The sequence below is a fragment of the Glarea lozoyensis genome (genome assembly GCF_000409485.1).
Source record: "Glarea lozoyensis ATCC 20868 chromosome Unknown GLAREA9, whole genome shotgun sequence".
NCBI lineage: Eukaryota > Fungi > Ascomycota > Leotiomycetes > Helotiales > Helotiaceae > Glarea > Glarea lozoyensis.
The window spans coordinates 836,411-858,696 of NW_007361004.1; the positions used below are offsets into that span (position 1 = coordinate 836,411).

The 22,286-nt window shown below is 46.1% G+C and overlaps 10 protein-coding genes across 10 annotated transcripts; 4 read left to right on the forward strand and 6 right to left on the reverse strand.

Annotated features, from left to right (window-relative positions):
* Positions 1-171: 171 nt before the first annotated feature.
* On the reverse strand, positions 172-931 carry GLAREA_08199 (uncharacterized protein; the record flags this gene model as incomplete). Its single annotated transcript, XM_008090244.1, has 4 exons — positions 172-327; positions 377-550; positions 596-826; positions 881-931. 4 exons carry the CDS (start codon positions 929-931, stop codon positions 172-174), a joined length of 612 nt encoding a protein of 203 aa, XP_008088435.1.
* A 1,156-nt stretch (positions 932-2,087) lies between these two features.
* GLAREA_08200 (uncharacterized protein) lies at positions 2,088-2,470 on the reverse strand (the record flags this gene model as incomplete). Its single annotated transcript, XM_008090245.1, has 2 exons — positions 2,088-2,150; positions 2,333-2,470. 2 exons carry the CDS (start codon positions 2,468-2,470, stop codon positions 2,088-2,090), a joined length of 201 nt encoding a protein of 66 aa, XP_008088436.1.
* A 665-nt stretch (positions 2,471-3,135) lies between these two features.
* GLAREA_08201 (uncharacterized protein) lies at positions 3,136-3,675 on the reverse strand (the record flags this gene model as incomplete). Its single annotated transcript, XM_008090246.1, has 3 exons — positions 3,136-3,294; positions 3,348-3,545; positions 3,601-3,675. The coding sequence occupies 3 exons, from the start codon at positions 3,673-3,675 to the stop codon at positions 3,136-3,138; spliced, it is 432 nt and encodes a 143-aa protein (XP_008088437.1).
* Positions 3,676-5,440: 1,765 nt separating this feature from the next.
* On the forward strand, positions 5,441-9,357 carry GLAREA_08202 (ATPase of HSP90 chaperone/DNA topoisomerase II/histidine kinase; the record flags this gene model as incomplete). Its single annotated transcript, XM_008090247.1, has 3 exons — positions 5,441-7,949; positions 8,067-9,214; positions 9,283-9,357. The coding sequence occupies 3 exons, from the start codon at positions 5,441-5,443 to the stop codon at positions 9,355-9,357; spliced, it is 3,732 nt and encodes a 1,243-aa protein (XP_008088438.1).
* Positions 9,358-9,825: 468 nt separating this feature from the next.
* On the reverse strand, positions 9,826-10,959 carry GLAREA_08203 (GroES-like protein; the record flags this gene model as incomplete). Its single annotated transcript, XM_008090248.1, has 1 exon — positions 9,826-10,959. The coding sequence occupies one exon, from the start codon at positions 10,957-10,959 to the stop codon at positions 9,826-9,828; it is 1,134 nt and encodes a 377-aa protein (XP_008088439.1).
* A 551-nt stretch (positions 10,960-11,510) lies between these two features.
* Positions 11,511-12,964, forward strand: GLAREA_08204 (uncharacterized protein; the record flags this gene model as incomplete). Its single annotated transcript, XM_008090249.1, has 2 exons — positions 11,511-11,560; positions 11,614-12,964. The coding sequence occupies 2 exons, from the start codon at positions 11,511-11,513 to the stop codon at positions 12,962-12,964; spliced, it is 1,401 nt and encodes a 466-aa protein (XP_008088440.1).
* An 89-nt stretch (positions 12,965-13,053) lies between these two features.
* Positions 13,054-14,827, reverse strand: GLAREA_08205 (RING/U-box; the record flags this gene model as incomplete). Its single annotated transcript, XM_008090250.1, has 2 exons — positions 13,054-14,264; positions 14,329-14,827. 2 exons carry the CDS (start codon positions 14,825-14,827, stop codon positions 13,054-13,056), a joined length of 1,710 nt encoding a protein of 569 aa, XP_008088441.1.
* Positions 14,828-15,152: 325 nt separating this feature from the next.
* GLAREA_08206 (uncharacterized protein) lies at positions 15,153-16,721 on the forward strand (the record flags this gene model as incomplete). Its single annotated transcript, XM_008090251.1, has 5 exons — positions 15,153-15,206; positions 15,263-15,318; positions 15,365-15,615; positions 15,669-16,514; positions 16,564-16,721. The coding sequence occupies 5 exons, from the start codon at positions 15,153-15,155 to the stop codon at positions 16,719-16,721; spliced, it is 1,365 nt and encodes a 454-aa protein (XP_008088442.1).
* Positions 16,722-17,161: 440 nt separating this feature from the next.
* Positions 17,162-19,723, reverse strand: GLAREA_08207 (P-loop containing nucleoside triphosphate hydrolase; the record flags this gene model as incomplete). Its single annotated transcript, XM_008090252.1, has 1 exon — positions 17,162-19,723. The coding sequence occupies one exon, from the start codon at positions 19,721-19,723 to the stop codon at positions 17,162-17,164; it is 2,562 nt and encodes an 853-aa protein (XP_008088443.1).
* Positions 19,724-20,087: 364 nt separating this feature from the next.
* GLAREA_08208 (Nucleotidylyl transferase) lies at positions 20,088-21,248 on the forward strand (the record flags this gene model as incomplete). Its single annotated transcript, XM_008090253.1, has 1 exon — positions 20,088-21,248. One exon carries the CDS (start codon positions 20,088-20,090, stop codon positions 21,246-21,248), a length of 1,161 nt encoding a protein of 386 aa, XP_008088444.1.
* Between the last annotated feature and the right edge of the window lie 1,038 nt (positions 21,249-22,286).

Sequence of the window (22,286 nt, forward strand, 5' to 3'; positions counted from 1 at the left end):
GCCGAAGCCATTATGCTATTAAATACCCAGGTTGGTCGGCTGATCTTGGATTATCTCCCTTCGAAATTCTCGCTTAGCCCCTTTCCCATAGGCTCGAAACAGTCAATCTCAACGCTAAATTGTCTCTTCATGCAAACCTATCAAATGTTGAAACAGGCTTTCGATGCATATTTACTCGTTATCCCATTCACACCATTCCTGTCTAATGACCACGTTATACCGATCGGTATCGAATTTCTGTCCACACGCCTGCTGATGACAGGTGTTCAAGATGTCTTGTGCATAACTGGCAATGTAAATGCAGTCTGGTCTGATGAAGTAGTTATTCTACATGGACATTAGTGTCTGATGAGAGAGATCAAAGGTGAACACGAACGTCGTTGCAAACATAGATAGCGCCAGAGGTTTGACAGGCAACTTGAGAACAGGAACGAGGTTGAACGCCGCATGTGCCGGGGAGCGCTCGCAGAACATTCATATCCCATTGAATCCAGTATGGCACCGTTGGGCGCCAGCTGTGTCCACTAACGGGACAGCAGTATGTTTGTGCCTACATAGATTAGCAAGTCTGTCAAATCAAAGGTGAGAGTATTACCTTGTTTCGCTCCTCAAGTCCTACACTACGAGGAGTTGAAACAGATGTTTCAGATGTAACGTTGAGGTCGAGATCTGGATGGTCCTTGAGAACGGTAGCGATCATCTGCTGGACCGACCCGGTGAGGGTGAGATTGTGGATTCCACCGAGTGAACCGCTGTATTGCATGGGTACAACTGGGTAAGGGAGATCGAGTTCAGCTGGAGGAGGAGGGATGGCTGAGACCTGGACCTGAATGGGTTAACCTGGGATCTCAGGGTTGGATACACGGCTTGGGGAACCAACTGTGATGATCAAGCTGACAAAGGCGACGATCCGAAGGATGGTAGCCTGCATGTTTGCGAATATGGTTTGGAAGTTGCAACACACGCTGGTGGTTGATGATCGAATTCCTGTTTGGAATTCGTGTTGATGGAGTGTTACTTCTCTTGGACAGAAAGAGGCGACGAGGAGCTTAATTTATAGCCACGACTGCGGCAACTGAGGCATACCCATCACGGTGTCAACAACACTGGTAAACCTCACGATAGCTCGCTTAGCAGTGAAGTGGAGTGTTCGAGTATCTGGTAGCCAAGAGAAATATGGCCTGATGACCGGTACTGTTGAAATAAGGGCATTCACAATGGTAAAGTTGAGGTACATTAAACTCATCTTTAATGTTCAAAATACAGTATTCGATCTTAGATGATAGGGAGGGGTGAGGTTTCGACAGGAAATGTACGGCTGGATATCTCTTACTAGCTAGTCACATGTTTGAGACTTTCATCTTACAAATGGGCTATAAATCTCTCAGCCGCCAACTCTCTTATGGAGTGTTTTAATGGTATGTTTGATATTTGACAAAAAGAAAAATAGCATAAGGCTAGTTTGAATGACAATTGTACGTTGGCACTAAAGCCTGAAGATGGTCTATGCTAAACCTCCCACAATCTAACGTCTATATATGGACACGAATTTATCTCTAGTGCTCAAACATCTTCGCTCGAGTCGACCGACCTTAGATTATTATTCCCTTACTTAGGTAGACAACCTGTGAATCAAAGACTCTACCTAGCATTCAGTTTCACTGTTTTTGAGGAACATGTATTGAGCAACATATTTTGAGCAACATGCTTGATTTGAATTGTTTGACATAGTTTTTCTATCTTATAAGATCTACAGCTAGTTGTGAATTATGTCACGAATTAAAAATACCTATTATTTGGGTCTCTGGATATCTTACAATGAATGTCCATAAATCTCCTTCTCTTAGTCCGGCTTTTATGACTGCCCTTATCCTGGCCAACTTATCCTTTTCCGACACCCTTGAATAATGAGGCATTTCGTTCTCAATGCTCAACAAGCTCTTTGTTATCTTTTAGAACAATTTGTATTATTTTCCCAATATGGAATCGACATGAAAACCACGTTTACAATTCTGGATATATTGAACCTAACTACTCCACATCCATCCATTATTTCGAATAGTTCCTTAATAAGTGCTTTTAAGTTGCTAAGCCAGACGTCCCTGGCCCTTTCTCTCAGACCGTTCTTCTAATGAACGTGACGAGAAATCCTAACATAGTAGTGATCAGTATCAGAAACTTTAGTCCCAGTCCAGTAACCCCTCTGCCACATACACCAATTTTTAGCATCTAGAACGTAACTAGCTAAGTATCTAAGATCAGTTTTAATCAAGTACTCGGTCCGCAGGACCAGTTAGTGATTTGAAGAGATCACAGGGAAAACCTGGCATACCTCGTTACAGACTTGAACTCTGTAGTTAGATTTATCGGCCAGCTCTTTGCATTCTTTTGCTGGAACTTCTACAGTTCCCTTCATACGCATGTTGTCTGCGAATACCTTGTTCGCTAGTGCGAGATTGGTGAGGCTCATTATGAGAAAGGTTAGACACTCGGTGACTCTAAGAAGATGCATTTTTTTTGTGATGAAATAAATGTAAGGAGTTGATGACAAGTTCTGGTGGCAAAACAACTAATGTGAAGGTGTAAAAAGGGGAGGGGGAAAGGCATGAAACAAAGTTACAGCATATACATTAGCGAGTGCGTTTGAACAAATTGTGAAAGGGATTATATAACTGAAAACGATTAAATATATCGGCCGTTTGCAGTCCATGTGACAAAGAGTATTACTGAATTGGGAAGAGATTCGTATTTCGGGAAAAGGGAGCACACATAGAGACAACATAATAGCTTGTCTTGACATTGCATGCCTCTAAAACTTTCCTCCCAATGTGGATAGGGTCTTCCAAAACAAGTACAACTTAATTGAATTATTTATAAACTAGTTGTATTGGAATTGTCGAATATCAAGCTGCCAACTTGTTTAAGTCCTTTCACACCCAATGGTTTATCACTCCCAAAACATTGAATTAGAAGTTCTGGATGCCATTTGGTATTGCCCGAAGAGAACATTCCACCGCATTATGTATCTATTGTGAAGTACGTACACCTTGTTCCTCCGTATTGAATAAGAAGTTTGCGCCTGAATGCTATTAATTTGCCAACCTAAACTCAAATCAAACCTTCCCACTCAGCCGCTCAAGGACCATTATAAAAAACCGTGACATAATAATGATCAGTATCCTCAACAGTAACCGAATGAATTCCCGGTTTTACACCATTTGCCTGACAGTAATGTATACCATCCAGAATATAGCTTGAGATATACCCACGATCTGGATATATTTTGTACTTGTTCTACTCACAAATAAGTCAGCACCAGAAAGTGTAGATGCGAGGGCATATCATACGTCATTGCAAACCTTCCCTACGAATGCCCTCTCAGTACCTAAGTCGGCGCAAGAGTTGCCGGCAATTGTAATACGTCCGGTCTTCTCCATGCTGTCGTATACGGCCCTGATGCCGACCCAAGGCGCAGCTTCTTCTCTTTTCCCTTCTTTGTTGCAAATCTGATTGAGTTCTCCTTTGGTTGGCATTTCAGGTAGAAACTATCAGTGGGTTATCATTTTGGTTTCACTGTGAGCAGAGAGAATCTATGCATACCTTGTCTCCTTGGCAGACATTTGTGAAGCTCAGCATAAGAAGACTCAAAAGCTTCGTGGCTGTGAGTATTTCCATTGTGGGTGCTTGATGAAATATTCAGTGTCAGATTCTGTATGTGGTAGGAAGTGTAGGCAAATGGTGATTAGTGGCTAGATTCACATGGATGAATGTTGATGGAAGAAGGGAAGAGGAGAGATACACTGGTGAAACCCATCATTTTATAGGCGTCGGTGAACGTAATTGCTCTTTGATCTTCTTTGTCAAAGAGTAGAGATCATAAGCCAACTAGGACAGGTATGTTAGTAATTAACAACCTGATATGACTGACCGAATGTGTTATGGACAAAGAAAGCACATAACCTTCGTTTAAGATAGATTAGCCGAGATAGTACTTCAGGGAGTCGAGAGTTGTCGCTTAGCTACTCTCTCGATTGAGCAAACAGTTTCTTTGACTTCTCTTTTCGCTCTCCAGGTTGTTGAATGCCGAACAACATTTAGAATGAGAGAGTTGGATCTACGCCAAGCCACTGAGGGATGAAGCTGTGGCAAAGTGCTTTTGTAAGTCAAAGAGTTGGGGTTGCATGGTGCGAAAGAAAGTCAAATGTTTCAATCCTTCGCATTTTGAGGATTTGTTCTGTAGGAAAACCTAGCACGATATTGAGATTTCTTTGTATTGTTTCTAGTATACCCCTAGATTCGACGCTACCCAACTCGCGTTCCGTCGGTTTTCTTCAGGAAAGGAATGCTTTCCGAGCAAGCACAGGGTAACTGCTACCTCAGTAGGCAATTGGAACGTGTTCTCGACAGGATCTAATTTGATTGTTGGGTACTCGGTCAATGAAAGTTTATCCAGGGACTGAAATTGAACAAGTGATTCAATTTGAGTGTTGAGCTTCTGTTGGCTGGGAGAAAGGTCATGTCCGCTTTTTAGGATGCTGACAGCTTGACAACCGTATGTAGGTTGAGAGAGGGAAAGCTGGAACCACCCGTATAAATTGCTATTTGCGAATTTCGAAACGCACAAGACGGCTCATGTTTGACGTCTAAGTAGAGTATCAACTCACCGTCCAAGGACATGAGTACATCACGTGATGAGGACAAGGCACGTGAATACCATCGGAGAAACGTCCGAAATCGAAAATACTACTGGTAGTAAAAATAAAAGCCAGCAGAATGTATATTGAAGAAGATAAGATTATTTCGCCGTTTTACATATTTGTTTCTATCCTACTCCGACGGGACTTATCCATATGAAAGCTTGGGTGCAAAAAAGTGGAACAGTACGGGGTATGCAGAATTCAAATTCGATTCCAGACATCAATTTCGATGCGCAGCGGTGCGGCACAGACATTCCTCCCCACTCCTTGAAGGTCAGGTGATCTCCTCATGGCTTTTGTCGGCTGTTCATGTCACTCGTACCTACTACCTGCGTGCAAATCTGTCGCCTGCCGAAAAACTGCGTACGACAAGGCCTTCGCTCAACCTTATATACTCGCGGCTGGAGACTTATATGTTGCTGTGTATTTCTGATCTTCTTTGCCACGCGCTTAAGACGCGTTTATTGTCTTTAATCCCTCGCCTTCAGAAATAGGCGCATCTGCTACACACCTCAACTGCAGCTCTTGGCGTCTGAAACACATCTCTCTGTCACTATCAGCGATCACGGGAAAGCCAATACCGAATACGCCTTTGTGCCGTTGCCAATAAATCCGTTTAACACTCTCTATGGAACGAATAATAAAGAACCCTCTCTTGGTTGACAGCTGCTAAGCAGATCGTCTCAATATCTTGCGACAAACAGAGCATTCCGCCTTTTCTGGCATTCGAGGACTACCGCCAAATGTCGGCCCCGGGGCATGATCATTCAGGAAGCCCCCATGACAACTTTTCCTCAGACCTTCCCAGTAGACCGAGATCGTGGTCAGGCTATCGGAGTCACAGTCCCGTTACCAAGCATGGATCCGAGAAGGAAAGGGATAGCCAGGACGATGTGTTAATAGAAAGTCCCTTTACCGATTTGGGTGTGAGTGAGCTGCTTAGCGCTGATACGCGACCAACATTCGTTTGCAAAGTTTCTACCATTACCAATGACGTTTTTGAGATTGTGTTTGCCAACCACGCCTTGAGATCTGCCGCAAAGCTCTGGAAGGCTGTCAAAAAAACCAGTGGTCCAAAGCAAATCATCCAATCTACCGCACCGGACATCTGGCCCTACCGGAAATGGCTCGAGGCTGCTGTCAAGCAAAGTGGCACCCGGCCCGAGCCCATGTTATTCTCTGAGTGCGAATGGAATGCTTTCGTTATTGGTGGTGCGTGGTTGGTAGTGGGTGGAAGCCGATATTCTCATGTCCAATCCCGCTCACCGTCTGTCTCGCCAACTCCAAGTAGTACGTCGATATCATCCCAGGCTGGATCGGAAACCATTTCAAACTTGAAAGAGCTCACGCAGCGAGTCAACTCATTCGAAACCTCTCCTAACGAGACAATTGTAGCGCCTTCCTATATCACACCAGGGACTCCAGACTGGACACTTCCTCACCCCAAAGGTGATCTTTCACAACATGTGATATTTACTCGTAGTATTGATTGGGGGCGCACACCACTGGGAGACATGAATACCTGGACTCGAGAGTTTAGACAGGTTGTGAATTTAATGATGGGAAATCCTCACCCAATAGCAATATTCTGGGGCGATGAGCTGACTGTCATGTATAACAAAGCTTATGCTGACACCGTGGCTGGTGACAAACATCCAAGGCTGATGGGAATGGGATTCACAACCGCTGGAGCGTTTCAAGAGATCTGGGACTTTGTCGGACCTATCTTCAATGAATGTAGAGCCACAGGAAAGTCGGTGGCGGTGTCGGAGCAGAACCTACCTATGGAACGCAATGGCTTTCTTGAAGAAACATTTTACACCTGGTCTTTGACACCATTATATGGCGGTACACCAAACATATTAGGTCTCTATAACGCGCCATTTGCAACGACCCGCATGACCCGTGCAGTTCGAGCGACGCAAACACTACTAAAGCTGGGACAGGAACTGAATAAAGCCCAGAAAATACCCGAATTCTGGCAGAGAATTTTGACGGGAATTGAGGGCAATGGATACGACTTCCCGTTCGCAATCATATATTCGGTGGCTGAAGATTCGGACGGGGGCGATGAGGATTCATCATCAGCATCCGCAACGTCAATGGACATGAAAACTTGCGTTTTGGAAGGTGCACTTGGAGTACCTAATAGCCACCCCGCGGCACCTATCCGTTTGGACTTGAAACGAGCCCGTGGTGGTTTCATTCCTTCGTTTCGTGATGCCATGCGTACTCGAGAGCCCAAACTGCTGGATATCAACGATGGCTCACTCGCTGAGTCTCTCCTGGATGGAATTGAGTGGAGAGGCTATGGCGAGCCTTGCCGGTCCGCGGTCGTCTGTCCTATCCGACCCACTAATGGGGAAAACGTTATGGGATTCCTGGTTATTGGCGTTAATCCTCGGCGGAGATACGATGAAGACTATAGCGCACTTATCCGCTTGCTTGATCGCCAACTTGCTACATCTCTCGCATCTGTGACTCTGTTTGAGGCGGAGATTCAGCGGGGAGAGGACGCTGCACATGCCGCCGCAGTAGAGCGATCTAGATTATCAAAGGAGCTTGAGAACCAGCGCACTAGGCTGCAACGAATGGCCGAAATTTCGGCAGTAGGAATGTTTTCCATCGACCCAGAAGGTCGAATTCTTGAGGCGAACGACAGATGGTACGAGATGACTGGCCATCCAAGAGCCCAGGAAGAAAACCACAGCATGAGCTGGATGGGAGTTATCCACAACAGCAGCATTGAACTGATGAAGATGGGCTGGGACCGGTTGTCAGTGGACAAGCTACCGTGGAGTGGCGAGCTCCAAATGAACAGGCCCTGGAATGATCCAAATACCGGCGATGAAGTCGACTACTGGATATTACTTGCTGCTCAACCTGAATTTTCCATTGACGGACAATTTCTGAGTCTGATGGGTTCTATTACAGACATCACTCTGCAAAAGCAGAGTGAGAAAGTTGCAGATATGCGTGCTAGATTTACCGAGAAACTTTTGATGAAGGAGCAAGAAACGAAGGATCTTCAGAAGAGACAATTGCAGGAGGCTGAGGAGAACAGGCGTCGCCAGAATAACTTCATCGACATAACTTCACACGAGATGAGGAATCCACTGAGTGCTATTCTTCAGTGTGCCGATTCTATAGCGACCTCACTGAAGGAGACAATAAGGGATAACGTGAAAACTGGTAACTCTGTCTCTAGTATTATTGAGGCTGCTATTGAGTCTGCAGAGACTATCCAGTTATGTAAGTTGCGATCCTAGATTCATTCCTTGCCCGTTAAGCGTATTCGGCACTGTTGCAAAATACATCACAACCATCAATTTTACATCCAAGTGCTGACTTTACTGTTCTCCGGCATAGGTGCCCAGCATCAGAAGTCAATTGTGGACGATATTCTCACAATCTCAAAGCTGGATTCTCATTTGCTGTTGATAACGCCGATGCCCGTTCAACCTATTCAAGTTGTGAATCAGACATTGAAAATGTTCAATACCGAGGTTCAGATGTCCGAAATTGAAATGCAGTTCATAGTCGACGAGTCTTACGTCGAACTGGACGCTGGGATAGTCATGCTCGACTCTTCACGACTTCGTCAAGTAATCGTCAACCTAGTCACGAACGCTATCAAATTCACGAAATCGGAGACTCGACAACGAACTATTTCAATTTCTCTCTCTGCCCATGCGGAACCACCACATGATGGTCCCAAAGATTTCAGATACTTTCCTACAGAGAAAAGCTGTTCGGATGTCACCATCAGTGAAGAATGGGGTCAAGGCACGGTTCTTTATCTACGATTTGAGGTTAAGGATAGTGGATGCGGCTTAACAGAAGAGGAAAAGAAGAACCTATTCACGAGATACTCGCAAGCATCTCCCAAGACACACGTCAAGTACGGAGGTAGTGGTCTCGGCCTGTTCATCTCGCGCCAGTTGACCGAGCTTCAAGGCGGCGAAATTGGCGTAGCTTCAGAAGCAGGTGTTGGCAGTACTTTTGTATTCTACATCAAAGCACGAAGAGCATTTGGCAAAGACGCTCATATACCCCACGAGACGATCCACCCGGGACCTCAGCCTCTCAACGCTCCGTCGAAACCCCCTGCTTCCCGCGTCAGCTCCGCCCCAGCGTCTCTTACCACAATGGCTAGTCTAGAATCAAATGGCCCAAGCAAATGGCATGTTCTTATTGTCGAGGACAATCTCGTCAACCAGAAGGTCCTAGCGAAAGGCATCAAGAAACTCGGTTGCACAGTCCATGTCGCTAATCACGGAGGCGAAGCATTAGAAGTCCTGCGAGATACCAAGCATTATAGTGGGAGAGAAGACGATGGAAAGGATTTGACGGTGATTCTAATGGATTTAGAGATGCCTGTTATGGATGGATTGACTTGCGTAAAGAAGATAAGGGAGTTGGAGAGGGAAGGGCAGTTGAACGTGCATCTGCCTATCATTGCTGTCACAGCGAATGCGAGAGGTGAACAAGTAATGGCGGCGAAATCTTCGGGCATGGTGAGTTTCCTTCTTCATCTATTGACACACTGTCAAACACTCGTCAATAAGCTAACATTTCAACGAAGGACGATGTAATGCCCAAACCATTCCAAATAAGGGACCTGGTTCCTAAGATCGAAGCTCTTCTTTCTCGCGCCTGAGTACCACATCATCATGGAAATAAGGAGGAGCATAAAAGGGGCGTACACATATAAGGGAGCATCAACACTAAACGCTTTGTCTTGAGAATACGAACAAGATACCCATTTTTGGTTCGTGGCGCTTCATTAGGTTTTATATATGAGTGATATGGTAGACGAAGTTTAATTGAAGACTTGTTCGAATTGAATTTTCGTCTTTTGTTATTTTGCTTAACTAAGAGCAGGGTGCAGTTACAACGTTTGAGATGGGTGAACCTTGCGTTGTCTTATTATTTTCTATTATTTCCCATTAAGCAAGAATTTGAGCAGACGGACCATTGAGGCGCTTTTTTTTTCAAGATTCAAATTCAAATTTCAAGGTAAGTAAATAACTACAGCACTGGTACATACAAGAGCAAACTGTCAACAAGACTAAAACAAGAACTAACTCAAAAAGCAGACAATACTGCCCTCCTTCAAGATATCTTATTATAAACTCACAACAATCTTCTCAGCACTGACACCTTTCCTCTGTACCTCGAAAGCCGGCTGTACACTTTCCAACCCCCGTCCCACAACCCTCACTGCCGGACTACTAACAAATGTACCCTCCTTTAGAGCCTCCGGCAGATAATCCGCATACAGCATTTTCCCAACGCCGTTATCAATAAGCGTATACCCGAAAATGAACTTCGAGTTCACGCCCAAGAATTTACAGAGGATCCAGTGTTTAATATTCCACGTCACGAACCCGAACATCGTGCGTGGCAACACGAACAACTCGAGCGGTTTCTGAGGAACCGGGTACGTGGCCATGGCGATGAATTTCGAACCGTTGCAGTGTGAGAGGATAGAACGACATGCGTCTGCGGCGCCTGAACCTATGGAGTAAGCCCCAGCTGAGATTCTGGTCTTCATGAGGTTCGTGATGTCGGCGATCACGGTTGGAGAGTTGTAGTCGAAGACGTGTGTTGCGCCGAGGGATTTGACGAGCTTGAAGTTCTTCGGTGAACAGGTAGTTATGACTTCGTAGCCTGCGGCGACGGCGAGTTGGATGGTGTTGCAGCCTACGCTTGTGGAACCGCCCCAGATGATGAGAGTTTTTCCAGTGGGTTTTGCAGGAGGTGAAGAGGGGAGTTGGAGACCTAGTTGGTCGTCTTGGAATAGACCGCATGCTGCGGTGGATATGCCCATGGGAATGATGGATGCTTCTTCGAAGGACATGGCATCTGGAACTGGCGAACTGAGATGTTCTCTCAACACCACATACTCCTGAAAAGCACTCTCATGACTTCCAGCCTTGATAGGAGGACCCGCCGTCCCAATGGCGTATCCGAGAACTCGATCACCAACTTTGAATCGAGTTACTGAAGAACCAATCTCGACTACCTCGCCAGCAACGTCTGTTCCGGCTACGAAAGGAGTCTTGAGATGAGGGTAGACTAGCCCGCCGGCGGCGGTTTGGACCATCCAGTCTACGGGATTTATGGCGATGGCGCGGGTTTTGATGGCGATTTGATCTGGGAGGGGGGAGGTGTAGGGTGATGGACCTATTTTGAGGTTGGCTCTTAGGGAAGGGAGCCAGGCGGCACTGTTGCTCGGTTGAGAGGTTTTGGTGTTCATAATGAGATTGGGATGAGATATCGATTTGGTATGAAAAATGAAGAAAGAAATGATAGAGTTATTTAAAGACCTTATACAGACTTGTTGGTCTTTTGAAAGAAATACTAATTCCAAGAAAAAGCCATACTTATACCCAAATCAAACTTACCTCCTCAGCAAGCCCATCTCGCAAATGTGGATAACTTCATCAATTCCACTCCCAAAACACATCACAAAATTCTCCAATAAAAGCAAACTCATGCCAATAAAGTTAAACTAATACCTTGTACATTTCCCTGGCATTTCGTTTAGCGCAAAGAAAACAAGACGTCGTCGTTGAGATGGGAGAATATCTGTCCGCGTATTTGGTGGTGAAGATGGAGGAACGGAGGATCAGTCGGGAGAACTTCACAGTGCTTGGGCGGTCCATGGACACACTTTGGCCTGAGGCGCGATTTTACGAAGCGAGAGCGAAGCTTCAGCCACACGGGGCGCCTTATCGTTATCGAAACTCAACATCACCAGCACATGTCAAACGAAATATATACTTCTGAGATGTTCAAACATCGACCATGACCTCCCTCCTAACCTATCTCCAAGAAACCGAGCCTCAATTCCGCAAGTTCGTCTCCCTTTGTTTTCCCTCTTAAAAACTCCCAAACTAATACAAACCAGCTCCCGTCTCGGGGCCCTCTACTCCGACTTCCTCCCCCAAAAAACACTCAACCCAGATGGCTATACCGCGAACATCACAGCCTGGCTACGCGGCCTGAAAGCCGCTACGCTAGCCGGCAAGATCCCTTCGAGCACCAGTCGACTGACGATCACGCTTGATGAGTCGCTGCTGCGCTCATTGAACTCGCCGCAATGGGGGAGGCCGTTGGCGATGGCGACGGTGGTTCGGGAGGCGGTGGAACGGGGGGAGATGGTGGGGCTTGGGGAGTTTGAGAGGATTGAGGGGTTGTACAAGAGGAAGGGGTGGGGGATTAGTCCGTGGGGGGTGCTAAGATGGGGGTATAATGCTCTCGGGTTGGGTGGTGGAGAAGGCAAGATGCCGGTGGGGAAGTTTGTGATGGTTTCGAATTTGGAGGACGCGGGGATGGAGGCTGCGGGACGGATTGAGGCGTTTAGAGGACGGACGGAGAGGGTGTTTTCGAGGTTGGAGTTTAGAGAACAATTTGCTGATGTGCTTGGGGAGGGGAGGGTGTTGTCCGAGAGCGATTTTCAGATTTTGCTGAGATATTTGCAGAGGGATAAGGGGCTTGTGGTGTATGATGATGAGATTGTCAAGTTGAAGGCTCCTGGAGTTACGGACGAGATCACACAGGAGGATTCAACTATCGTTTCTCTGAGGACGTTGATCCGCGATTTGCGAATCCAGACGAAGAATCTTACGCAGAAGGTCGATGAGTTGACCGTCACAGCGAAGGAAGCAGTCACGCGCAAAAACAGAGTTGGTGCTCTAGCAGCTTTACGGTCCAAGAAACTCGCCGAAAGCACACTTGAAAAGCGTCATGCCACATTATCCCAGCTCGAAGAAGTCTTTGTGAAGATCGAGCAAGCGGCCGACCAAGTCGAACTCATTAGAGTGATGGAAGCAAGTACACGCGTTCTTACTGGTCTCAACAAGGAAGTCGGAGGCGTGGAACGTGTCGATGATGTGGTTGATAACCTCCGAGAACAAATGAGCCAAGTCGATGAAGTGGGCAACGTTATTGCTGAAGTTGGGAGAGATGATATTGTTGTTGATGAGACGGAAGTGGATGATGAGCTTGAGGCTATGGAGACGCAAGAGAAGGCCAAAGTCGAAGCCAAGGAGCAGAAGGAGAGGGAAGAGAAGGAGAAGAAAGAAGCGGAAGAGACGAAGCGTAAACTCGATGCTTTGGAGGAGGTAGAGAGGAAAGCAAAGGAAAATGCCAGTAAAGCAGCTGAGAACGAACATGTGGAAGAGGATTTGGAGGACAGCATAGAGCAATTGCGGAAAGTAAATCTGGATGCAAAGGACCCAATTTTGGAGAGTAATTAGGCGGTCACATTCATGATGTATCACAATATCATAATATAGGGGCGTTGGTGCTTGGTTTGGCAGTCATTATTAGCGCTGCGGCTAGCAGGCTAGTATTGTATATTCGTAAATGTAGGATTATCTATTCCAACCACGGCTTCTATACCACTCTTATTTACTGGGATACTATTTGTGTCTTGTGAAGGTCGTTTAGGAGGAGGTTGCTGGCTTGTGGTGTGTAGGCCGGGCATATTTTGTTGTTTTCGTTCTCGCTGTTCTTGCTCTCGTTCTTGTATTGCTAACTCCCCGTAGGTTAGAATTGGGTATTTATGAGGCCTTGTTTGGACGGCTTGCCATGACCCATCTATATATTGTGGCTCCATAAAAGGAACGGGCCGGTCTGAGTGAACAAATGGCCAATTCGGGTTATGCTTCTCAGATCGTTCTCGTTGGGAGAGTGACATTTTCGTTTCTGGTACTCCTGGCTTCGATGCGTTGCTTGTAGGTTGTTGATTGTTCGAAGCAGAACTTGCCAATGGTTCTTGTGTCGAGTTTGGAGGTGGGTAGGTTAGACTTTCGGAAGCTGTTGGTAATAGCTGATGAGATTCCGTGTGCGTCTCGTAGTCTTCTTTTGATGCTGTATATGATGATTCATATGCGCTGGTATTGTTTCCGGTATGAGGTTCGGAAGGCTGCCAGGTGATTGATGGGCCTGACTTGTTTGAGGAAGACTGCCCGGTAATCGAAGCAGATTCAGATTTATCATCTGTTGTTGCGACCGCCTTCGCAGCTTGTGCTTTCTTCCTCGCGTTCGCGATTAGGTATTTGAAATTAGCATCATGTTGATTAGACCAAGCAGCTGCATCAAAGTCTTTACTTTTTATTTGGTTCCCAGTCGAATTAGAAGGTGCATATACGCCTTGCGTTCGTTCCCAGGTATCCATATCCCGTTTCAATTCTGCTTTACTTTTTGGAAATGTGGCATCGCAATTGGCGTTCCATAGAGTAACCCATTCTGTGATTCTCTTTTCCATGATTGGCTTGCTGCCATGTCCAAGAAGTCCAAGATCCATCGCTTTTTTTCGAACCTGTCTTTCGTTCATCATGCCATAGTTCACTTGAGCCAATCGCTCGAGTGGCTTTTCTGCATTCTTTTGCCCTCGTCTCGACGGGCTAGATATTGACTTAAGCTTTTCGCACTTTGGTGTAGATGGTTCATTGGGACATCCTCGATCGATATGTAAATTTATGGATGCTTCTTTAACACGTTTTGCACAGATGGGACACTCCACCCGGCCGTCATTATGTTCTTCCTTCTCTTCTATTGACGCCAGATATCAGACTACGCTCAGTCGGTATAAACGGTAAGTACGAGGTCCACTTACCAGGTACAAAATCCCCATCTTCATCTGAATCTAGAACAATCATTTGTTGCGCAGATTTAGCCCGTGTTTGACGGCTAGACCTCGTTCTCTTCCTAGAAGGCTCTCCATCCTCTTGCATTTCCGGCGTCGTACCTCGACTACGGTTCGGCGGCATCGTTGGGGATGTTGCTGATGGCTTTGTTGCGAAAGCGAAGACCTCTGGTCTTGCGAGCTTGAAGCTTTGAACCAACTCACCCAGGGTTTTGCAATGCCGCAGTCTACTAGACTGGTCCTCTTTCCTACATGCAGGACATTTCCCATCTTGGTTTAAACATCGGCGAATGCAGAGGGAGCAAAATGTATGTTCACAAGATGTGATAAGTGGTGTGTCGTAGAACTCCTTGCAAATCTGACATCGAAGGGCGGCTTCTACGGCGGAAAGAGATTTTAGTGGTGTTTCGAGCCAATCTGTCGAGTCTGTGATCTCGTAGGTAGCATCTTTGGGTGTTTTGCTATTCATTCTGCGAAGGGAAGTCGCGCATACGGCTGTATATTCGATCCCGAGTTAATATCCTCGGAGGCGACTTCGATGCGCTCAGTTTGTATGCCAAAGATTTCCTGCAAAGTGCGAGTCAAAAGTTTCCAGAGTTGATCACATTCCAAGTGAGAATTTCTGAAATAAAACGCCTGCTACACTGGGCTGCCGTGTTGTTGATGGTGTATTGATAGAAGGTTGCAGAGTCCTGTCGCGTAAAGTGGTTGCTTGAAGCGCGTCACCCTCTAAAGGGACGCGATCACTACTTTTTGACAAACTTCGCAAAGAACACCACAAAATATATTTCGCAATGGCAGACTATAAATCGTATCTAGCTGCGAGTATACTGACTGAGGACAAAATTGTAAGAGGAAGCAAACAAATTCTCTTGAAGGAAAAAGAACTAAAACGAGATTCCAGGTAACATATCGTCTTCTCAGCCGGGCGCTGAAAGTACATGTCAATGCGGCGAAAGAGTCAGTCAATTATGAAAGAAGGGGTACAACCGCTGATACATGTTAGAATGCTCTATGAGTTTCATAAACAACAGAATGCGAAGAAGCCACAATCGATCCATGCGACGTACCTCCTGAGCGGTACCAAACGAAAGGAGGAGCCTACTGATGGCGAAGCAAAGAAGGACAATGACGGGGACAACTATATGCAGAGCAGTCCAATTATGAGCAGTTCAATGCCTATGCCGGAGGAAGATTATAGCACTGTAATCCCACCTGTGTTGTCAATAACGTTAGTACGAGAAGAAGACTTGGAAAGTATGTTTGGTATATCGTTCATTATCTTACGAATAGCTAACGAGGCAATCCAGAAATACGAGCTCAATATGAAGAAATCAACTCTATACATGTATACAGCCTGGAACCAAGCCCGTTGAAAGACCTACAAGTTCTATCCGATATAACCAGGCAACTCACAGAACTATGCGCCTCGGAAGACCCATTAGAAACGAATATTAAATACGGCATCATAACCAATCCAAATGCCAAACGACGCTCAGCAAGAAGGCCACCTCTCCCAGTAGCGGCAGTACCTGTAATGCCCAAATCCGAAGCAGCGAAGCCAAAAGTGACAGAATCAAAACCACCGCCTCCAAAGAAAGAAGAGCCGAAGTTGAAATCTGCCACCGCGAATGACTTCTTTGGTAAAGGCAAAGAGAAAACGAAACCAAAAGCCGCAGACAAGGGTAGTGCTTCAAGCAAGGAATCAACACCAATTCCGCCGACGCTCAAGCGGCAAGGTTCTAGCTTGATGGCCGCCTTCTCCAAGTCAAAACCAAAACTCAAGCATGAAGGAACAGATAGTTCAGCCGTAGCATCTCCAGTCTTGAGCGCTGCAGCAGACTCGCCTATGAAAGACGTCTTTGATGACGAAGAGGAGACCTATGTTCCTCCACCCTCAAAAGTAAATGTCGAGGAAAGTCGAAAAGCGAGGAAAGATCGCGAGGCCGCGTTAAGGAAGATGATGGACGAAAGTGATGGCGATGATGAACCACCCAAGCCGGAGCCAGAGGAGAAATCAGAAGAGGAGTCACAACCTAAAGCCAGATCAGAGTCTCCGACAAAAGAAGACCCTCCTATCGTCAGTGGTGGTCGAAGGAGAGGAAAGAGGAGGGTTACGAAGAAGAAGGTCATGAAAGATGAAGATGGATATCTAGGTGAGTGTTGTTCCACCATTTACGCTGAAGATTTGTTAATGTTTCATAGTTACCAAAGAAGAAGCAATATGGGAATCCTTCTCAGAAGACGAACCCGTCGCCAAGCCTAAACCGAAGCCGCTTGTCTCTTCAACTACAGCAGGTAAAAAAAAGGCGCCGCCGAAGGCTGGACAGGGGAATATTATGTCGTTCTTTGGAAAGAAATGATACTTTTTATAAAAGCAGGATGGGATTGTGGTTTAATGATGGTTTATGAGAAGATATAGATGTCCAAAGTGATACCTAATGTTTGGTTGGCAGGCACTGTCATTTGTTTAATGTATTTGCGCCTCGATAAGTCTATCAGCATATTAAAATCGAACTTCTTCGTATCCGACGATCTATGTTAAGTTCCGAAGCGCATATGTTTGAATTGTAGAGGTTCAAAACAAGTGGTACGCACTTACGAGTTGGAAGAGAGGGGTTCGCAATACTAGCGATTGAAAATTTATCTAGCTTTGTCAAAATGCCACAAATGGGTATCCTTCTATTGTCAAATACTTTTCCAGATAATATCTACACAGTTAAAACTCCAAAGCTTCAAGGTTTCCCCCTCGATACGAGCCCCTCAACGCCATCATATGCTTTCAACATACCTCTCACAGCCATTAACCAATATTGAACTCGGAAGCGACAGCCATATGCTCCTTCATCTTCTTCTTCATCCTTCTCGCAGCATCATTACCATCCACAGTAGGCATATCGAGATCTAGTTTCCTCTGCTTCCTAACCCTCTCTCCTTCAGGCGCTTTGTCCACATCAACCTCTCCTCTCTTCGCCTTTCTTGCAGCTACGCTCCTATCCGCTTTGGTCATCTTGGCAGGTCGTAATCCGGGAACCTTGATACTACCCGGTTTATCTCTGAGAGCGAATGCCTTGGCGAGATGTCCTAGATGGAGGGTTTGCATATTGAAAATATGCCGTTCATCCGCTACATGAGTAGCGTACGCTCGGATGTGACTTTGGTAACCACGACGTGCCATTTCTAGATATTTCGGAGATTCCTGTGTCCAGCGTTCAACTTCCAGCTGCCACTCTGTAGCTCTTTCTTCCCATTCTCTTCCAGTACCACCAAATCCTTTCCTCAACAGATCATCGGCGGTATTGTGTGTCAAAGCCTTTTTGCCCTCTTTATATCCAGAGGCAAGGATTGATATATATTCTTCTTCTTCGCCAGGTAACAAAAAGATCAGTGCGCGACCTTCTCGTCCTGCTCTAGCAGTCCTACCAACACGATGTAGATGGTCTTCGGCGCTGAATGGGGGGTCGTATTCTATGACATAGTCCACGTTTGGAAGATCGAGACCTCGAGATGCAACATCGGTACAAATCAACACACATGGTTCGGTAGATTGCGTGAACGCTTTGAGAGTAGCCGTACGAATGTTCTGAGCTAGGGAGCCATGTAGCCTATGGAGAACAACAGAATTTGTGTCACTGGAAAATGTCGTCCCATGAGCAATCGTGTCTTTTGTCAGCTCCCCTTTCGGCAGCTCAGGGCGCTCAATAACAGTGTCTCCTTCCGCGGGTGGTGGTGGACGACTGAACATTGAGAAGTGAAAGTCTACGGAGTCGGCACAAGAGATGAAAACGATCGCTTTCATGACAGATCCCCTTCGGGCGAATGCTCGCTTCAATATAGATGCAAGCGTAACCAGTCGCAATTTTGCGGGAACCACAGCATAAGCTTGCTTTAGTTGTGCTGGTGCCGAGAATTTCTTTTCTTCGGTTTCGTCGCCTGCAGGAAGCACCTTCAAGGTATCTTCGTCCGCAGGATCTGCTTGGATATGAACAGCGTCTGTCAAACTAATTTCTCCTAGTCGCTGAACATTCATCTTCATGGTTGCCGAACACAAAACGGTGATTCTTCGTTTCGGTAGCGCGGTCAGGTCGATTCCATTGAGAGTTTCAACCCTTAGAGAGCTTCGTCGAACTCTTTCTACAATCCCTTTGATCTCTTCTTCGAATCCAAGCTCCATAAGTCTATCACCCTCATCCAGGACAAGCCAACGTACTTGGGCAACTTTCAACACTTCGGTATTATCCAGATGGTCAGAAAGTCTACCAGGAGTAGCGATCAAAATATTCACCCCCTTTCGTAACCGAGCCTTTTCAGACTGCTTGCTTTCGCCACCTATCACAGTTGTACCAACTATCCACGGCGCGCATCTCAAAAGCCGCTCGAGCACTCCCGCAATCTGCTTACAGAGCTCTCGTGTTGGAGCAAGAATGATTGCAAAAATACCCGAGTCCCTGTGTATTTTCGCATCGCCTTTGCTCATGGCTAACAATCGCTCCACAATTGGGAGGAGATATGCTAAAGTCTTTCCTGAACCAGTTTCTGCCTGAATAAAGGCATCGCTATCGTCCTTGATCATTTGAGTGATTGCTGCTTTCTGAATTGCAGTAGGTGCTTTCATATCCATCTTAGTTGATAAGTGTGCTGCCAACCGCCTCGACAGTCCTAGATTGACAAAAGTAGCCATCTCGTCCGTGAGTGGAGCATTAGATGGCTGCGCTGGTTCTTGAGCTTCCTCTGGCGGCTCTTCAAATTTGGTCTTCGAGGATGGATTGAACGTGAACAAAGACGAGACAACCTGCCCCGGTTTTGCAGCGGCCACTTCTTTGCTCATGCCATTATTGATACTCCCGGCTGGTAGTTTCCCAGCCACGAACGGCTTCCTTTTATCATCCACATATGGCTTTCTTGTATCTCTCGTATCATCATCAAATGTTATCTTTTTGCTTGCACCACCCCCAATTGATATGCTACCTAAAGGTAGTTTACCAGCAACAAACGATCGCCGTGATTCTTCTTGGACTGGTCTATTTCGTGGAGGCGCTCTAGTCCTTGGGGTGTATTCTTCGGCTGGGGGCGCCCTACTTCTTGGGATGTACTCCTCGGCTGGAGGCGCGTGCTGGATGTCATCGTTCGCAGAGTGGTCGTCGAAGCGCTGTTTCTTCGGTGGATGCTCTGATGCATTGGGCCCGATGTATTCTTCTTTTCCGTTGTCTTGTCGGCCTTCCCTGAAAATCTCTCTCGAATGGGGTCCTCGAGCTTGCCGTTTTGCTGCTAGTCGATCTTTCCAGCGTCCTCCCTGAACAGTTGGTTTCGCAAAAATCGGTGTATCACTGATCTCCCAGTTCATAAGCATACCATCATCGGCCATGGCTGCTGAGGTCAAGAATTTGTAGCGGAGTTCTCTGACCTGATTTTTGTATTACAATGTCTCAAGCCTGTGAACGCAGAACTGCAGACTGCACAATTAATTTTTTGATATGCGCACGGACTCTGGCGGGGTTGATAAGGTGCATACGCCGATGCGCTAGTCCCAAATAATCTATTGACTTGGAAAGCTCCACACTCCAATAATGCTTCAACTCGGGCTTCGATATACGCAGCACATATCATCACAGGATGACTCCGCCGACAATCCTTTACAGCTATGGGCCCTGAGCGGGTAATGATAGTTTGGAAACCGTTGCAGAAATATCAAGCCAGGCGTCCATAGAATTGGAGCTCGATAACAGACAATGTCTTTCCGCTCTCTTTCCGCTCTGCCTCCTGTCTTCTCATCACTTGTTCGTACAACAAGCATTGTGTCGCGAATACCACCCCTCACTTCTCGCTTTTTACACAGTCGAAAAAGAGCACCTGTGATACCTCACACATCGATTCAAATCTTTCGTGAAGTTCCTGAATTCAGAATATGGCGTCGGAAGCAGCTCCTCGATCACCGAACCATCGGTCTGGTCCCTACCATGGGTGCCCTACACGAAGGACATCTCTCCCTAATTCGAATGGCGGCTGCCGAGAATCACAATGTCGTGGTTAGCGTTTATGTTAATCCTACACAATTCGGCGTCCACGAGGACTTGGATAGCTATCCTAAAACATGGGAAAAGGATTGTGAAATGTTAAAGCGCCTTGACAAGGAAATCGCTGGAGACGGAGGGAACTTAGGGAAAGTTGCTGCGGTTTTTGCTCCGACAACAGATGTCATGTATCCAAGTGGTCCGCCGAGTCAGGAAGTCAATGGCAAAGGAAGTTTTGTGACCATAACTCCAGCAGGGGAATTACTTGAGGGCGCAAGCCGGCCTACCTTTTTCCGAGGCGTGGCTACCGTTTGTATGAAGTTGTTCAACATCGTTACACCAGAAAAGGTGTACTTTGGGCAGAAAGACGTACAGCAAACCGTTGTCATTCGGAAAATGGTCAAGGACTTTTGTTTGGGCACAGATGTCGTCGTAGGAGCCACTCAGCGAGAGGCAGATGGTCTGGCGCTGAGCTCAAGAAACGTGTATTTGGGTACAAGACGGCGGAAAATAGCAACAGTATTGTCAAAGGCTTTAAGAGTTGCGGAAGCGGCCTACGGTCGAGGCTGCCGATCCAGAGACGAAATTCTAGGGCCCGCCAACGAGTTAACAAAGCTTTTACTAAGAGAGCAATACCAGCTAGAGCCTCATGAGAGGGTCAAGTTTGAAGTTGACTACCTATCTCTAGCAGACTTGGACACCATGGAGGAATTGGACGAAGTTGACAGCACTCGTGGCGCCATTTTGAGCGGTGCAGTGAAGATGCTTCCCGTCGAATCTCCGCAGCCTGGAGAGGATCTTGGCCTTTCTGATGGTCCAGCTGTACGCCTGATAGACAATATCATCTTGAAGTCGAAACAAATGGCTTCGAGTATCTGACGATTTAACAACTTCGAATATGAAACGGATTGCTAGACCATTGGGCGATGGTGAAGATTGAAAGAATTACCAATGCTAAAAGGTATAAGGAACCGAGAGAATATGTATGGAAAAACTAGAGTAGTCATAGCGACATTCCTTCCATTACGACGAAGATGCCTTGTTCGTCGGTCGCTTTTGGAAATTAAAGGCTATACATCTGAAATAGAAACTGTTGTGGTCATTGAATTGGATACTATTCAATTACTTAGATAGCTTTAGAATTGAAAATATTCACAACTATTTCGCTCTTGACGGACCGAACTAAATTCGACATCTCGTCATGTGACCAGTTTCAACTCATAGCTATTCTTGGGGTCGCGTGACGACTAATTTCTATACCTCAACAACATAAACGTTCTTTCTCTAATACATCAAGAGAGAAGTAACATAATCTTGGAACTTTTCGACGAGTTTTATTGTCAAGTTTATCGAATGTACCTACGATTCGTGTCGACTCCCGTCCATCTAGGAAATGAACTGAAAAGAAAAAGTTTTATCCGGTCGCATCCACCGCGTCAACTTGGATTTCAATAGTGGCATTGATGTACGATTGGCGAAACGATTCGTCTCTGGGATGGAGGGCGGATTACTGACATCCAAAGATGTAAGTTATTATCTTGGGATTTGGTGTTGTACGATTTCTTGTGTAGTTGAACTTACTTTCCTTAGGTACCGCAACACACCCCTCGGCCACATGCTAGCAAGGTGAGAATGCCCCGCCTGCCGTTTCATAGACATTTCACACTACAGAGATACCTCGAATCTCTTCTACTTGGTTGTATATTTATTACTGCAAATTTGGAATATACACATGTTTACAACGGCTTACTTTCTGGTTACTCGTAGGCCTGTAACGAATGCAAACAACAAAAAGTAAGTTTGATCAATGAGAGAGCTCAGATATTCACAGATATTGAGCAAGCTTCACATCAGCAACTATTGACAACCATTTCTAGTTAAGATGTAATGCAAAGCTAGACCCGAAGGGCTGTGCGA